The sequence below is a fragment of the Talpa occidentalis genome, unplaced genomic scaffold (genome assembly GCF_014898055.3).
Source record: "Talpa occidentalis isolate TD23 unplaced genomic scaffold, MPIMG_talOcc4v2.1 talOcc4.3, whole genome shotgun sequence".
NCBI lineage: Eukaryota > Metazoa > Chordata > Mammalia > Eulipotyphla > Talpidae > Talpa > Talpa occidentalis.
In genome coordinates, this window is record NW_023603184.1 from 49,782,874 (window position 1) to 49,801,690 (window position 18,817).

The window sequence follows — 18,817 nt, forward strand, 5'->3', positions numbered from 1 at the left end:
CGCCGGTTCGATCCCCGGCTGCTCCCCGGCCACCAGAGGAGGGTCCCACATGGCGCGCAGACCTCTCCTGCCGCCCGCTGCTCCCCTCAGCAGTGTACTTCCATCCTTCTGCCTGCTCTGTTCTCCGCTCTGGCTCTGGTGAATTCTCTCACCCTCCCGCGCTTCTGACTGTACCCAGTGAATGTATAAACGAAAGAAAGAAAGAAAGAAAAGAAAGAAAAGAAAGAAAGAAAGAAAACATGCCTCTATAAAAAAAAAAAAAAAATCACTGCTCCTAGCAAAAACTATTAATTCTACAATCTTCCTCTTTTCTGTAAAAGTTCCCAAAACATTGTTCGATAATACTATTAGAAACCCCTCATGACAATTTCATTCCACCTTCATTCGTTCAACAATTTTACTGCATACTTGCTACATGCCATACTTAATGTACTAAGATGGCACACAAGAACTCTCTGTAAGCAACTATAATTATAGAAGTTATATAGAGAATTTATAACATATTAAAAGTGTCATTGTCAGGTCTCCCCGGTGGTACAGGGGTTGAGCGCTGGGTTGCAAAGCTGCCTGTAGCCTTTGCAGCACCGGTTAGATCCCCGGCTACCAGGTGAGGGTCCCACATGGCCTGCAGACCTCTCCTGCTGCCCACTGCTCCCCTCAGCAATGTTTTTCGTCAGTCTGCCTGCTCTGTTCTCCGCTCTGACTCTGGTTGAGTTCTCTCACCCTCCCATGCTTCTGACTGTACCCAGTGCTTGTATAAATAAATAAATAAATCTTTAAGGAAAAAAAAAGTGTCATTGTGGTGAAGTACAAGATACTATGGAAACACACTCTTCTGTATAGACCAAAATACATACTGATACTCTTGCAACTACAGATGATCTCATCACATATTTAAAAGACTATACTGAGAGCTTAAAACAAAATATACGTTGGATTAGATTAAGTGGTCCATCCAGCTGAATGGGTTGATTCAGATTTCCACTTATCAATGAACCATATCCAGTAATGGAGACTACCATGCAGGAAATTTTTTTTCTCTCACTAATCTCTATTTCCACTTTACACAGAGGTAGTAGAGCTGAACTCCATGACAACTGTAAAAGAAGGGAAATAATTCAAATATCCTCAATTTTCCTTTAAACCACCTTAAGAAAAATTAACTCATATACAAAAATTATACATATACACACACAAAAGCTGTAATATACAAAATTAAATTCAAAACTGATCAAAACTAAAAATTAAAGCTAAAAAACTAAACACCTCTTAGGAGCAGTTCAGGTGTCAGTCTGCACAACCTTGGATAGCCAATGGTTTCTTTATAAATCATACCAAAAGCACAAAGAAAAAAAAAAGAAAAATAAACTTCCACAAAATTAAAGGCTTTATGCATCAAAGGACATTAGCAAAAAGTGAAGACAAGACACTGGGACAGTAAAAAAATTTGCAAATCATATAAGGATCTAATATCCAGAATATGTAAAGAACTCCTTTACTATCCCAAACATATGGAAAAAACAAATTTAAAAATGGGCAAAGGATCGGAAAAGTTTTTTTCAAAGCTATACAGTTAATAAGCACATTAAAGGAGCCCAACATAAAACATTAGACATTAGGGAAATTGGAATCAAAACCACAAGAGACCACTTTCACACCCACTAAGACAAATTCCATTTAAAAAAACACTGAAAATAACAAGGGTTAGTAAGAATGTGGAGAAACTGGAACCTTCATGCATTGCTGTTGGGAATGTAAAATGGGGCAGCTGCTGTGGCAAAGTCTAGTGGTTACCCAAGACATTAAACATATAATCACCATATGACCCGGCAATTCCACTACAAAGTTGAAAACATACACAGAGACTTGTACACAACAGGATTATTCTTAAACAGCCAGAACAGGTAAACAACCCAAATGTCCATCAGCAGATGAATGGATAACAAAATGTGGCATATCCATATAAGGGAATATTATTCAGTTATAAAAAAATAATGAAGTACTGTTGCACACTACATTGGTGAAATTTGAAAGTACGCTAAGCGAAAGAAATCAGACATAAAAAGTCACATAGCTTATGATTCCATTTATATGAAATGTCCATAATAGGAAAATCCACAGATGGCTGACAGGAAATAGGGATGGAGTGATTGGGAATGACTGATAACAGATATGTGGTTTCTTTGTGGGGAGAAGGAAAATGTTCTGTAATTAGGTAATAGTGATGGTTGCACACAACTTTGTGAATCTACTAAAACCAACAAAATTATACACTTATAAATGGTGAATTTTGCTATATGAATTACATCTCTATTTTAAAAAATGAAAAAAAAAAAAAACACCTTGCCTTACAATCCCCTTTTTTGCATTACGTTTGGATTAGTTAACTGATAATATTTCAAATTATTTAATACCATCAAAGCAAGAATCCAATTTTTCAAACAATTGTTTCGAGTACAGAGAGTTTTTCCAATCTCCTCCAATGTGAATACAGCCTTGCTTTTTACTTTTTTGGTCTATACTGCAATTTCAATAAGTCTCACATATTAGATATTTAAAATATTGTACATCTGTACTTCTTAAGCATTCACAAGGTAATTGTCTTTATCACCAGCACACAAAATTTTAAACATACACAATTTTTTTTCTCAGTTTACAGTCACATGAGGAAACCTATACTTCCACAGAAACATGTACACTAAAATACAGCAACTGAGTATACCAAATGTCCTTGTAATATTTAGTGAAGAATCTAGAAAACATGCCAGCTTCCTTAACCACTACTTCAAAGAAATGACCCTGAGTAATGTTTGGGCCCTTAAGATGCTTTCAGGTAATAAACTTATGACTATAAACACCAATACCATTTCAGAAATCACTGCTGAAATTCCTAGTGTTCAGAAAAAACCTTTCAGCAAAACTCTAGCCCCTGGAATCAACTGATGGTCTAGATTTATTGGTTCTGCTATCATGACTATCACTACCCCAATACCTACTTCAATCCTTGCCTCTCATAATGATTCATTCTAAAACTGTCATTTCTTTTTTTGTATGTTTTGACATTATCTATAAGTGTATTTTATCCTTCCTTTCATCTCAAATGAGTCTGCCATATAGTCTACATTCTGGAGGGACTACAATGTGATCAGTACCTCTTGGAATTGTGTAAGAAGTATTTCAAATCCACTTCTGGTCCCACTTAATTCTTAGAATTATATTGCTACTTTCAAGAACACATCCCTCAACATAAACATTTTAACTTGCTTTTCAAACTGAGTAGCCACAGTAAAAAAAAAAAATTTTGATCTAACAATATTTTGGAAAACAACATGTACTCTCTAAACAAAACTTCTCTATGCCTCATGGGTTCCATGAAATACATAGCAATTTGTTGCAATGTTTTCATTAATGCTACTGATTAACTTAATGTATAATTTTGTAACTGCATAATCACCATTCATTACAACTAAGATAAACACCATAAAAAGTAATATCAAATGTCTACTGAAATATAGCTCTATCCTGTGTCCATAAATTGTTCATGGAATACTCTGAGCTGTGCAATCATTCAATATTTACTGAGTACTCACAGGGTCACTGATTAGGTTTTCTTTTTTAATATTTTATTTTATATAATTCTTACATCATTTTTCATTGTTGCACAATGTATGCATTTTCATTTTAGTTATATTCCCCATACAATTGCAACCCCCTATTTTGACCCTAATCCTTCGGCTATTCTATCAGAAAACAAACATGAACCCAAAATATATATAAAAGCAAGATACTAACTATAGTTTTACTGAATTTTAAACTTTAAATGATGTTGAAATGACAGGACCAGGAGGAGGAGCTATTTGTTAAAGTCTTTATGAAAAATGGTTACTTTATATGCAACTAAGTTAGTTCAAAGAAGGTTTGAAAGGAAGCAGCTGTTTTGACAGAGAAATTAAGATACTTTGTGCCCAAAGAATGGTATGTGCAAAGGTTAATACTTTGGAAGCCAAGAACTCATTTTGGCACAATTTGGGACAAAACTCGCTTAGCTGAAAAAAGGCACAGGATAATTAAAAAAAAAAAAGTGATGAAAAATGGACGAGTACCAATTAATGACACTTTATTAATAAGATCTTTTGGGGAAAAATTAGACATTACCATTACATTGTATCCCCCAGCAGTCTCCTTTCCAGGTCACACAGCACATTCCTTCCAATCTACTTAAAAATATGACATAATCAAAGGATTATGCCATATCTCTTGCTCAAAATCCTCCACTGTTGGGCTCACTGTTACCCAAGTAAAACCCAAAATTACTCCTCAGTTTAAAGGACTTTGTAAGTACAGTATCCTTTTCTCACTTCTAATCCTCTCAGAACCTTTACAATCTTAACTGCAAACCCTAAAGAGCTTTAGTTATGTGGGTTTTCTCTATTGATCTTTACTGTGCTAAGAAATTAAAACTGAAAAACTTAATTTTAAAATAATAAAACTCAGCTGTTAATATTTTCAATGTGAAAAATACTGTACTTTCCAAAACCAGAACTTAGAATGGCATTTTTACAAAAGTCTTTACTATCTTAATAGAAAACACTTAGTTTCTTCAACATCTGCTACTACATCCAATCTGTTGCAATGCCATAAATCACACAGCTTCTGGAAAAGTCCACTGTACGGTGGTGAAAGAACGAAAATGGAAAAGGTAGATAATTTCTTAGTAAATACAGTTTTTACCTCAAGGCCATACTGAAAGTCTTGGGGATTCCCAAAATGCCAGGAGGACACTTTAAGAACCAATGCCATAAATAAATGACTGTGGTTTATTATTTCCCTGAATAAAAAAGCATTATGCAAAAAGTCATACTAAGACACAGGCTGAATGCCAACACTGCCTGGGTTCAAATCCCAGTCTTTACCTGGTTGAGTGACCTTGAGCAAATTATTCGACTTCTCAGCACATTAGCTTTCTCTTCAGTAAAATGGTGGTAACAAAACTCTCTGACAAAGTTGTTAAGATGAGCAAACAAGTTACTAAAAGTAAAGTGCTTTGTAGGGTGAGCACCCAGCATAAATAATCACAAATAAATATTTGCTTAATAAATATAAAATCAGTGTACGCATAAGCACAAAGAATATGCCTAGCTGTATCACCACTGTATTTTAATATTACTTGAGAAATCCTTAATATTCTGATAACCTGCCAAATCCAACTCTGAATGTCATTTTTAATAAAAAGTTCTGTACTCATCAAAATCCACTTGAAAAAAGGTATCATTAGGGCCTCCCTGGTGGCACAAGGGATTAGGACACAACCTATGAAGCTATCAGAAGCCACTGCAGCACCAGTTCCATCCCTGGCCAGCCAGGGAGCTACTCACATGGCAAAACAGACCTCGCCCATCTCACCCCCTGCTCCCCTCAGCAGTGTATTTCAGTCAGTCTGCCTGTTCTGTTCCCCGCTCTGTCTCTGGTGAATCCCCCCCCCCCTCTCACACACACACAGAGCTCATGTATGCATAAATAAATAAATCTTAAAAAATATATATTAAAAAAAATCATTAGTAAAATCCAACTGCCCAGGAACAATTCTCTATAAAAATAGCCATATACACAATGAAGGTACAAAACTGAAAGGTCAAATCCAAAAATTTCAACTCTCTAGAGAAACGCATAAAGCAGTTTAGGAACATACTGAGCCACAAGACAAAGTAACGGAAACGCCACTTCTGCCACCAAAAGAACAGGAAGAGCGAATACTAAGCCTATACTTTGAAAATGTAACTCTACTTCTTGATAGGGCTATACCATCATGCCAAGAAGTCTTGAAATGTTTATTTTTCTTACTTCTTTAACTTTAAGGGGAAAATCATAAAATGAAACTGAAGAAAACAGACGTTAATGCATTATGGTTAAGCTTTCACATGATATTCCAAATGACAACTGGAGTCAAACAATTACATTTAAATTAAAGCAATTCTAATGATTAAAATTGATTATTTTTAACAATGCATTTTAAGACATCTAATTAAATATTTCATGTAAGTGTTTCACAAATCAAATGAGGAAAAAAAGTCAAATCATTTCATTTGAAGTTTTCATTTCTCACCTGCCAATCTAAATAGATATCTTAAAATCATTTATATATATACTATATACTAAAGAAAAAACATCGCTGTAAGAATAAAAGCTACATGCATAAAGCCTAAGTATTTTTTAAAATCAGTCTACCAGTGAAGACTAATTGCTTTACAAATAAATTTTAAAATTTAATTTGCTAGTTAATAAGGCATCTTCCAGACCATATGACAAATTCTCTTCAGAGCTTCACTTTTAAAAACACATACAATTCACAAACATAACTAGATCGAGGAAGGAAAAAACTTATACTTGTGGAGTTCTGCCATATACTTCAGATACGTGACCTATCTAGTCAAATATCACAACATTTTGATGACTCCACTGACATTTTGTATATTTCAGCAGTATGGGAAAGGGAAAATAAAAATATCAATCAAATGATTAATTCTTATGGGAATAATAACAGTAAGCCCACACATACACTGCCAGAGAACTGCCTCTTTAAGACCCATGTGGAAAGTCCAAGTTATTCTATTTCTCAACAAGAGACATCTTGGGGCAGATCTTCCTTACTCTCTTCCTCACATGCATCTTCCTGCCAATCAGAGCCCATTACCTATATGACAATCTGCAAACAAAGCCCTCAAAGAATCGCACTAAGACATTAAAATCAACATTTAAAATCAACACACTTATTCAAATAGGGAATTATTTTGGATACACTAATATTTCACATAATTTTCAAAGGTCATTTGAAACACAAACAGAAATTGCACATTCACAAATTCTTACTTTTTAAAAAATTGTTAGATCTAGTATTCTACACACAAAGGTCCATGCTATATGCTGTAGCTACCACAGAGATACGCTTATAAATGGATGCTTAATGAGAACATGATCTTGATTTTGTTGTAAAGCATGTGACTGGAATGAAGTGCCCTTGGAAAATAAGAGGAAAATATGGATAACAGTGAAGCCATTATAGTCATTACATATATATATTTCAGTAAAACATGTCACAATGTAAATATCCAAGAGAACAATAAATTAAACACATACATAACAAGAAAAGACTAAAGGTTGTGAAATGAGGAAGTTTTTTAAGAATTTAAACACTTAAAAATTGTGTTTAGTGTAGACTTCAGTCATTGTGGATATTTTAAATATTCTATATACTCTATATGGCATGGGAAGTTATTGTCTGTGCAAATGGCTTGCATAGCTACCAGAGAGGATTACATTAAATAATGGTTAATAGGTGCCTGGCATATTGAAATCCTTCAAATATTAAGGGCTGCTATTCTTCTACCTTGATTAGAGGCCTGAAATTAAATGCAAATCATATTTATTTCTACAAACATTTCCATTTTGACAACTCCCTTCACACGAAGGATACTAGTTAACATCATTATCCAGTAACCACCACCAGCAAACCAAAAGATCTTTCTTAAGCAAGTATATAATGTAGTATGAATTAAGCCAAAATTCATGGATAATAATCACTTCCTAATATGGAAAGACACTGGCAAAGTACACACAAACCACCTCCACATTCTAAAGGTCTACAGGAAAACAATAGTCCCAAGCATAATTTTGTTAAATACTAACATTTTAAAAGTGAAATTGTTTTCATTAACTAATCACCTAATTAGACATTAATCTTTCAGGGTTATAAAGGTGCAAGAGATCCAAGCTTTCACTATAAAGAAAAATCCCTAAAATAGAGAAAAATTATGTCTAAATGAAACTCTAAAGTTCATGATGTTCAAAGACCCAGAACTGTATGTAAGAGCCTTTCAATTTTCTCCAAGCATGCTAAAGTGTATTTTGGAGAAAGGGGTTTAGAAAACCACTCACTGGTCAGACTTAACATACGCTGATTTCACATTAGTGAGGACTGGCTGGACAGGCATTTTAAGCAGTAATACAGGGAAAACAACATCACCGTATTTCAAAATCTAAATGAAAAGAGGTAGAGTGGTACCTTAAAACAAATTTACAAAAAATAATAGGAGCAGGAACATTCCAATGTGGAGAAGTGGGAGTTTATAAACAGCAGTGAGAGAGAAATGAACTGCAAACGCGAGGTTATCTCCCAGCCTAACCCCAGTTAGCACCTGCAGGGGCCATCACGAGAAAAGGCGAGCATTTATGAAACCACAAGTATATATCTCCCTCCTCACCTTATCTACCCTAGTTGTGCAATGTATTACAAGAACCACTGCTACGTCTGCAAGAAGGCAAAAAACTTTGAAAGGTCTTTAAAAAGTTCTATCTTCTTTTAATAACTTATCATTTTAAGGGAAGAGGAAACTAGTTCACAGACCCAAAAAGTTTCTTTGCCTGCGCCCCCTCCCCCATCAAAAAAGGTGAGGGTGGGGAAGGAACTACGACCAGGACGAGCAGAGTCAGAGCAGCCACAGGACAGGGTCCTGCAGGCCAGCTCGTCCCTCGCGGGGAAGGAGTCTATTCCCCGCACCAGAAAGGTCACTTCTGGCTTCACGATGTATTTTCTGTTTATAGGAGAGAGGGCCACCCTTTCAACATAGTCTTCTCTCTCCAGGCGAGGGCTGACAGTGTAAGCAGCGGCAGCACGATCTGCACACGAGAGCGCCACGAGGAATGATTGGAAGAAAGAAAAAAACACGTTTCCAGAGAGGAGCAGAAAGTCCCAGGGAATAAAGGGTTTGTCCGCAGCACGGACCTGCTCGAACAGCACTCAGGAGGGCAGGGTCTAGGAAGAACCCACTTTTTTTTAAATGCCAACATCGTGGCCCGAGCGCACGGGAGGCCCCTGGGGACGCGTCCGGCCCGGAGCCCGGCGGCAGCTTCCACGCCGGACGCCAGCCGGCCGCGCCCGCGCCCGCGGGGAAAGGAACTCGCCGTCGCGCCTCCTCCCTGCTTCTCCCTGGAAACTTGCAGGCCGGAGCTCCCGGGCCGGGGCGGGCGGGGGACCCCACGCCGGGGGCCTGGACACGGCCCCGGGGGCCGTGCGCGAGGCTGACCGCCGGGCTCCAGCCGCGCCCCACCTGCCACGGCCGGGGCTCGGCCCGCGACCCCGCCACACCCAGGAGGCGCGGGGGGCGGCGGCCGACGCTCCGCTCACCCCCAAGGGGAGCAGGCGCGCAGGCTCCCTTCCAGCAGAGGCCACTACAGCCCCGCGCGCCCACAAAGCCTCCCCGCGCCCGCGCGCCCGCACTTTCCGCCCAGGACTGCCGGAGCCAGGGCGCAGGCACGACCCCGGGGGCGCCGGGAGCCGGGCCCGCGGGGCGCAGGGGCGTGGGGACCCCACGGGAGGCGGCCCCTCGAGCTGCGGAGGCAGAGGCGCCGCGGTCCCCGAAAAGAGCCGCGGGAACAATGGGGCGCCGGGCCCGCGGGGTGTGCTGGGGCGCCGCGGCGGCTGCGCGGGCGGGGGGCGCCGGGGGGCTGGGGAGTGTGACGGGGCGTCGCGCCGCCGGGGCGGGCAGCGGGGGTCCCCGAGCCGGGGGGGCTGTCGGGGACGCAGGCCGGGCGCAGGCCGCGGCGGCAGGTGGAGCTGGAGCGGCCGGCGGGGACGGGCGTGGGGGGCACTCACAGTCCAGGTGCTTCTTCTTGGGCCCCATGATCTCGTGGGTCGTGGCCTTGCACACGGTCTTGGACACGGCGGAGCCGGTGACGCTGTGCTGGGCGGCGGTGATGCGGTCCGTCAGGCTCTGGCCCGACATCGCGGCGGCCCCTCCGCCGCCCCCCGCTCGGCGGCCGGCGGGGACCCGGACCCCGAGCGCCGGAGGCCCCCCGCCCCCCACCGCACCCCCACCCCCCCGCCTCCCGCCCCGCCGGCCGGCCCGGGGAGCAGCGGCTCGCGTCACCGCGGGGTCAGGGCCGGCGTCGGGCGCTCCGACCCCCGCCTCGGCGCGGCGCTCCCTCCTGCTCAGCGGGGCCGGGCCGGGGCTGAGGCGCCGGCGGCCGCGGGAAAATGGCGGCGCCAGGCTCCTCCTCGGAGCTTTCCGGGCTGCCCCGGTCACGTGACGCGGGCGCCGCCCCGCCTCCCGCCTCCCGCGCCGCCGCCCGCCCGGCCCTGCCCTTCCTCGTCCGCGCCCGGCCGCGCTCAGCGCGGGGAGAACGGGCGGCGCCTGCCGTGACGCGTCGAACCCGCCGCGGGCGCAACAGGAGCCGCCGTGGGGGAGGGTGGGGGAGGGACAGCGCGGCCGGTCACGTGACGCCCCGCCCGGAGGCCGCCGCGGGCCGGGCCGGGGTCACAGAGGGGGGGCGGGGCGCCGGGGAAGGCCCGGAAGGACCCCAGCTTCTCCCGTTCGCCCCGCGGTCGCGGGGTGTCCCGGCGCTTCCCGTCGAAACCAGCGTCGACAAAGAAGAGGCGCAGCAGGTACCCTCGCGGCTCCCCCAGAGGAGGGGGCGTCGGCGATGTCCGAGCGGTCCCGGCCCGGGAGACGTTGAGGCGGCGACGCCCCCAAAGCCGTCCCCTGCCCTGAGGCAGCAGCGCCCCGGCTCCGAATCGAGAACGGAGCTGCTAAGCCCCCCTGCTCCTGCGCCCCGGGAGGGCCGGGCTGGCACCCCCTCCCCTGCGACTTGGAAACGCCGCTGTTCGTGTTTACCCCCGAGAACGAGCCCCTCGCCGGGCCCCGGCCCAGCCGGACTCCCCCCCCCACAGGCCAGCCGGACCTCCCCCGGGCCAACCGGACCTTCCCGGGCCAGCCGGACCCCCGGGCCAGCCGGGACGGGCAGCGGCCCCCTGGAGTCTGCGGAGGGGGGTGCGGCCGGGGTCAGCGCCGTCTTGCAGAGCCTGACCCCGCAACGCCCACTGCGCGGGGGAGAGGCCTCGACCAGGGAAGGAAGCCGGCTGGTGAATGGAGGAGCCCCTTGGGGAACCCGGACGCCGCAGCTTGCCCCCCTTGTGCTCTGTTCTCTGGGGTGTTCCAGGTTTTCAAAAAGAAGACGACGCTGCCACTGCCCTGTGGACGTTTGGAGGAATTCCTGTGTTCTGCGACCGCCCCTGAGATGTAGCCTATTAACAAAGTCTTTGCATGTTTCCAGGACCCTACATTTAACACGGGTTTGGGGACAAATTCCAAACCTCCGTGAATGTTAAACTGCCATGGCAGTCCTCTGTAGTCCTGCTAGTTGCAGATGAAATGCCAACATACTCACAGAGGCTGTGCGCACCATCTGCCAGCCAGATCCGAAATACAGGGCGTCAATCTGGTGACTCTCAAAAGACGCAAAGCTAATAGCTCACATTTTATGTATGGGATCTCGTATTTTGTAGTCTCGTCCCTCCCCTCCTCCCTTTTGTTCCCCACTATGGCTGCTGAAATTCTGCAGCCCCTTGCTTCTGCCAAGAACATAGTTATTAAACCAGCAGGCTTCTTCTCTGTCAAGGCAGCCCCAAGTTTCACAAAACTGTAATGCCTCTGCAATCCTCCTGCATCTCAGGGCCCAGGTTGCTTCCCCGTGTCCACTAGGCAGCCGGACTCTCAAGTCACATTGTAAAGCCATCCTTAGAACCTGTCTGTGGACGCTGGAGTCACTCACGGGGTGGCCAGAACCTCTGTACTGATAAACAGGACACCCCACCTACCCCCACCCCAGTCCCAGTGAGGTCAACATGAGCATATTATTCGGCTATCAATAGCTAAGCACTTCATCATTAGAGAAAACGTAAAAGTTATTCCTAAACACACAGCAGCAAAGTTGTATTTTTTATACTACTATGAATGACATTCTAGGGAAGTATTTCCTTGTTAACTTCCACCAAAGACGTTCTTACAAACTACATTTATTCCAGTAACTGTGGCCCTGTTTGCCTTAATAAACTAGCTTCTCTCAGAAATTCCACCATACTTTTTTTTAAAGATTTATTTATAGAAGAACTGGGGTACAAACCAGGAACAGGGGAGGGTATGGGTTCACCAGAGACAGAGCGGGGAGATGGACAGAAGACACTGCTGAGGGGAGCAGTGAGCCAGACAGGCGAGGTCTGCAGCACCATGTGAGTAGCTCCCTGGCCGGCTGGGAATCGAACCGGTGCAGCAGAGGCTGTGGACAGCTTCACAGCGCTGTGCTCAACCCGCTGAGCCACCAGGGAGGCCCCCACCATACTTTTTTAAAGGGTACATTTTAGAAGTTCCTAAATATGCAAACATTAGTCATCATTCTAAAGGTTTATGTATAGTTGTGAATTAAAAGATATGAAGAAATTTACAAGTTGATGAGGATTTGTTTTAAGGGTAGGAATTACTGTTCTCTCTGTAGTATATGGTTGTTTCTCTGTCTTTCACTTTCCTTGGTTTAGTCAAGAAATGCCTTTACCTCAGTTTCCACAGGTAACTCAAACTCACTATGACCCAAACCAAACTTCTCTTGTCCTTGTCAGCTCCATATCTGTAATCCATCTTCATCGTCTTTGTTCCTTGTTTCCCTTAATGGGAAACGTCTGCCCTTAATGGGAAACACCTGCCTTTAATGGCCTCTCACCTGCCCAAAAGTCGATATGAGAAAAATGTGATTCATTCTTCCATGTCTCTCAGACCCACCTTCTACCACCACTTCTTTGCCATAGTTCTGGTCTTTATGAGCTCTTTCCCACGTAGGCTATTCTAATAACGTCTTAGCTGATTTCTGTCTCTCTTACCTCAACTCTTAAATGCCGTAGGTCTTTGGGAACCAAAAATATGACAGTGTTTTCTTTGCATTAAAGCCTTCCATAGCATCCCCACTGCTACTCTAGAGTACACAATTTGAAATTTTCAGCCTAGCATACAAGGCCCTTCCTGATCTCCCTCCGCCCCCCATAGGCAGTTAGTGACTTTCTTTTGTTAATCAGGTAGTATCTGATATATCCTGCTATCTAATTATTTTTGTAAAATTGTTTTATTGCACAAGCATAGGGAGCAGAGATATCTCCTTGCTAGTATAGTAGGCATATAATAAACTGCTGACTGAATAAATGAGAGCGCTTTGAAGTTACTCATTTCAAAACATGAAACTTCTCATTTGATAAATCCTTCCCCCCCCCCCACTTTTTCACACTTACAGTATTCCATCCCATAATTATCTAGACTTTATTTCACTCACTCTTTCAAAAAACCTGGACCGCACATCTTCCATGTGAGGCCCTGTGCTAGGTGCTGGATACTGTTCTAACAGTGAACCCGTCATTCCTTTTAAGAACTAGTCAGCTCTTAGCTTTGATCACCAACTTGAAGGCTCTAATTACAAATGAACTGAACCAGAAACAGAAGGCAAAACTTCACTAGTATGCATTATTCCCTAGGTTCCCAGATTTAAAAGTATGTTGCACAAAGGTGTAGGGTTTAGGGAGAGGAGGGGGAGCAACATGGTTTTGTTTTTTTTTTTATGCCTTCTATGTACAAGATTCCCAAACCCAAAGGAGGCTTCTAGTTCCTTGTTCCCACTCTTCTTAGACATTACAGCTATCTGAATTATAATCTTTCACATTCTGTTAGCTAAGCTGATATGAATACCTGGCAGCCCTTTTCTCCTTTACCTTCCAATGTTTACACTTCCTGATACTGCCAGATCATTTAAAGATCATAATCTTATAAACCCTTCAAAAAGTTAAGGACTTTTCTTTGATTGTAGCTGGGTTCTCTTGCTGGAACCTGCATACAAGTACACCACTTCCAACTGTGGAACCTTTATTCAGGCTTTGAGTGTACATACTTGTGATGGTATTAATATACTTACCATGTGCTAGGCATACTACATGCCTAATCTCAGTTAAACCCTAAAACGACCTCATGACCTTCAGTGACAGACAGCTTTGTGTCCCATGAACTGTTTCCTTTTCTCCTGAGAGCACAGACTGCATTTCCCAGATACCTTTGCAATTAGCTGAGGCTATGTGACTTCAAAGAATTTAGAAAAGGTGAAAACCACAAAATGGAAGAAATCTGAATTAATCTCATTAGTAGAATACACCCCAGGAGAACTGCATATCCAAGATAATATATTGGGTTTTACTTGTTTTATTACATTACGTTTAAGGAACAATAAAGAGCAAACTCTCAGGCCATGAATGGTTCCCCACCAGGAGATCCTGAACAAACTCCACCCCCTGATGTTTTCACAGCCTCCACCTTTATCTCCATGTAGAAGAGGTTGTGGGTAAATGGTGCAACTGTTAGGGGGAAATGATGTTCTGAGTTAATCCCATACAGGCTTTGTGGACCCCACCCCCACTCCAGACTAAAGCCATCAAGACATTGGGAAAGACAAATCCCATCACCACCAAAGGGAAGGTGGCTGGGACCTGAGGGTGGAGTTGGGCAGCCAGGTTGGATATAAAAACCAAACACATGGGCCTTGGGGGGCTCTTGCTATCGCTCACCTCCTGGCTTCACGGCTCCTGGCTGGCGGCCAGCTCTCAGAGTGCCATTTTGGGATTCCTGATCGGCGGATCGGGTCGGACCCATTTAAAACTTTGTCTCCCACTTTTCTCCCAGAGCTGTACATTTCCTCATTTCCCCTTCCCTTGTAAATAAACCTTTTATTAACCTTTCGCGTGTGCCTGCAGTAGAGCATTGATAAGTCCTTTTAAGTGCGTGGGTGAGGACCCATAGTCAGGCACCCCGTTTTGTATCGGGGTTGTTCTACAACACAACCACTATGGAAAGGTGTGTGGAAGACCCTCAAACTACTAGAAATGGAGCTACCATGTGACCTAGCAATTCCACTCCCAGGAGAATGCCCAAAGTTCACATAAACATTAATTCAAAAGGAAACCTGCACTTATGTTTATTGCAGCACTATTTACAATAGCTAAGATATGGGAACAACCTAAACAACCTAAACACTCCAAAACATAATGGGATCAAGAAGATGTATATAGATGTGATGGAATGCTACTTAGAATCAAAAAAGATAAATGCACGCCATTTGCAGCAAGATGGATGGAGCCAGTAAAATAAATCTACAGGAATAAGAAAAATGTCAGATGGTTTCACCTGTAGGAGGAATATAGGGGGACCCGACAAGGGATGGGGTGAAGAAAAGATAAAACTAGCAGGAAACAAAAAATCAGAGACATTCAACAGGGGAGGAGTGGGGAGGGAAGAGCACAAGAGACTATGGTGTAATTTTATAGGGATTATACCTGAAGGGGGAAATAAAACTTGCACAAAAATAACCAATGATGTAAAATATATAAATAAATTTTTTAAAAAGAAGAGATTGCAGGTGATGAGGATTACAACTTTCAGCATTCTATGAACCTGAATGGGGGACTGCTGGGAACTAGGGGCAGAATGAAGCAGCCATGCTTGAATTATAACTGAACGTATGCATGCTCTTGTTCTCTTGCTGTTCCTACTGTGACTTCACCCTGGTATTTAGAAGAAAGCATGGGGATATAGTTGGAAGAAATACTGGGGTGAGAGACACTACAAAAGGCTGTTCCAGGTCCTTGGCATAGATAATGGCGGCCATTATCTTGATGTGGTTTATTGTGAATTTTCAGTTTCTCCTGACACAGCTCTCTGGAACCTGCCTACTCTCTTCCTTGTGGTTCCCCACCAGGAGATCTTGTAGACTTGTGGCAAGATTTTGGCCTCAGTGGCCCCACTTTGGGCCTATCTTCTTTGGGCATTTATTATAGGAAGATGGAAAATTTTTGGAATTTTATTGGGAAACTATTAACTGAAATGTTTTCTTTTTCTTCATTCTATGCACACCAATTCTATTCAAAACCTATTACTCTAAAAGTCTGTTTCCTTTGCCTTTGTACATACAGACGACCAAATTCCTTTTAAAGCATGTACCCCTTAGCAGTTTGGGGTCCCTGGGTACTCCCCAGTTATACACAATTATGCCTTTAAAAATTTTAGTAGAGTTTTATTGATTTACCTTTGGTTCACAATTCCATATAAATTTCAGAGTACAGCTTCACATTTCTTTTTTCTTTTTTTTAAAAGATTTTCTTTTATTTATACAAGAACCAGGGTACAGGTCAGATGCATGGGAGGGTGAGAGGATTCACCCCCAGAGACAGAGCAGGGAACAGAACAGGCAGACTGACGCGATACACTGCTGAGGGGAGCAGCAGGCCAGACAGGAGAGGTCTGCTGCGCCATGCGGGTTGCTCTGAGGCTGGCAGGGATCGAACCCACTCTGCAGAGGTTGCAGACAGCTTCACAGTGCTGCACTCAACCGCCTGCACCACCAAGGAGGCCCCTTCACATTTCTAAAGTACCATTTCCACTGGCAGATTGACCCCCTCTACTTCTTCCTCCAACCCTTTTCCTCTCCACCTCTGGTAACCACCATATTTTGTTCAGAGTCTAAAAACTGTTCTTGTGAGACCATTCAGTATTTGTCTTTCACTTTCACTTATTTTGCTTAACATAATCACTTCAAGTTCCATTCATGTTGTCTCAAAAGTCAATATTTCTTAATAGCTGAGTAGTAGTCCATTGAGTATAAATACTACAATTTCTTTATCCAGTCATCTGTCAATGGGCATTTAGGTTAACTCCATTTCATGGCTATTGTGACTAATGCTGCTAGCAACATAGAGGTATTTATACCTATTTAAATTGATGTTTTCATATTCTTTGGGTAAATACCTAGGGGTGGTATGCTGGGTCATATGTTATTTCTATTTTTAATCTTTTTTTGAAAGATTTATTTATTTATGCATACAAGAACTGCGGTATAGGGCATTAGGGCATAGGTGTGGGGGATAAGAGGATTCACCAGACACTGAGTGGGGAACAGAACAGGCAGATTGACTGAAACACACTGCTGAGGGGAGCAGTGGGCGAGTCAGGAGAGGTCTGCCATGCCATGTGGGGAGCTCCCTGGCCAGGGATCAAACTTGTGCTACAGTGGCTGTTAATAGCTTCATAGATTAGGTCTTAATCCCTTGCGCCACCAGGGAGGCCCTCTTCTTAATCTTTAAAGGAATCTTCACACCACTTTCAATAGTTCCTCTGAAATTTTGCTGTATGTTACAATAACTTGCTTATTAAATATGCTTAGTTATTAGGTAGAGGGACTAAGATTATATATCAATTTTGTCTGACTTTAGATCCTTAGCCCTTACTGCTTGAGTTTCTTATACTTTTTCACGTAATTCTAAAAACTTCATAAAAGTTCCATGTCATCTTAAACACATACTTCTTTACCTAGCATGCTGAAAAGCATTATCAGGGTGCCCTTCATATATGAGGCTCCCTTACTCTCTTTAACTCACTCCTATAATACTTTCCTTTCTTTCAGATGTATTAATTTTACAATTCCAATATGACTTACAACATATTTTGATCCTTTATGTCTATTGAAAGATGATGTAAAGTTGTTAAATCCAATTCTTTTATCAAAAACTCTCATTTTGAAGCAGAATGAAAAGTGAGATACCTACGCCATTTAGTTACCTGGGGTAACCTAGAGAGGTTGAATAAAGTTTAAATGTATTAGAATGAGCAACATTGAGCTAAAGAAAGATTACAGCTTTAGTGTTAATGTTAAAATTAGTATATTGAATTTTAAAGAGTAAATTTTGGTAAAATGAACAATTTAGTAACTTATTTAAGGCAACAGAAGTATTGGATTTGGAGTCAGACACACTTCAAAACTCCAGGCAAATTATTCCAATTTCCTCATATATAAATCAAGGATAATAGTACCCAGCTCACAGATTTCTTTCCAGGATTAAAATAACATACATAAAAAAAATAGTACAACGTTTGATACACAGTTGTCACTCAATAAAAAAAAAAATCAGTCAACATTTACTCTTAATTTATTATGGATGAAGCGCACACTGCTACACTCTCAGAATACAAAGATCAATTAGACCAAATATTAATACAGTGTAACAAGTAATATCATAGAACTATGCATAAAGTACTATTAGGATAGAGTAAAAGGACACCCCTTTCTTCATGGAAGACTCAAAATTTGCTAAGGGGCAGTGATACAAACTGAGTCCTCAAGGATGATTAGGAACTGTGAAGGAATCTAAGAGTAATCATTACAGGAAGAAGAAAACCACTTATGCAAAAGAAAGAGCCATGTGGGACTGCATATAGTTTTATGACTGAGACCTTGTGGGAGGTTTCTATTCATCCAGTCAGCAAGCAGATATTGAGTACCTATATGTGTTGGACAGTATTCTGGGTCCTGAAAGCACACTGGTGAACAAAACAGAAAAGTTTTCCGCCTTCTTGAATGTGTGCCTTTTCAAGCAGAGCATATAGCACATAAAAAGAAGAAGTGCAGGTAGTGGAGAGTGCTATGAAGAAAATGAAGCAAAGTAAAACAATCAAGAATAAAAGAGGAAGAGAATTTTAAATTGCAAGACAAGGAAAAATCTTTCTAAGGAGGTAGTATTTGACTTGAGTGCCTTATGGTGGTCAGCAACACAAATGTTTGAGATAGTTTTGCATAAGGCAAACGATAAATATAATAGCTCTTAGGCAGGAACAAGATTAACTTGCTTGCAGAACAGCAAAGCCTATGAGTCCAGGGGAAGGCTGAAGAAATTTAGGAGTTGATTTCAGAGATATGGCCAGTTCATGGAGGGTTTTATAAGGCATGTTGAGGAGCATAGAAAATAGCCAGAAGTATTTGTCTAATGAGAATAGACAGCTAGCCCCAGGTCACTGGAACAGCACTGATTATATGAAGTAGGTTGTTTGCAACTACTCGGAACCCATTGCCATGTTCTTGCATGCTTATCCCCTTGGCTTTATATCTTTATTCTCCTTGCTATTTACTTTCCCCT

At 42.8% G+C, this 18,817-nt stretch overlaps 1 protein-coding gene across 17 annotated transcripts in view; it reads right to left on the reverse strand.

Annotated features, from left to right (window-relative positions):
- Nucleotides 1-9,921, reverse strand: part of PICALM (phosphatidylinositol binding clathrin assembly protein) — an 89,399-nt gene extending 79,478 nt beyond the window's left edge. For 14 of the 17 annotated variants that reach the window (XM_037523096.2, XM_037523098.2, XM_037523094.2 and 11 more), the window contains exon 1: nucleotides 9,650-9,811. In XM_037523096.2, the coding sequence (XP_037378993.1) occupies nucleotides 9,650-9,779 (130 nt within the window). In that variant the 5' untranslated portion in view covers nucleotides 9,780-9,811. Of the gene's footprint in view, nucleotides 1-9,649 lie in introns of all 17 variants that reach the window. The other 3 variants (XM_037523097.2, XM_037523090.1, XM_037523091.2) reach the window with 3 other exon arrangements.
- Between the last annotated feature and the right edge of the window lie 8,896 nt (nucleotides 9,922-18,817).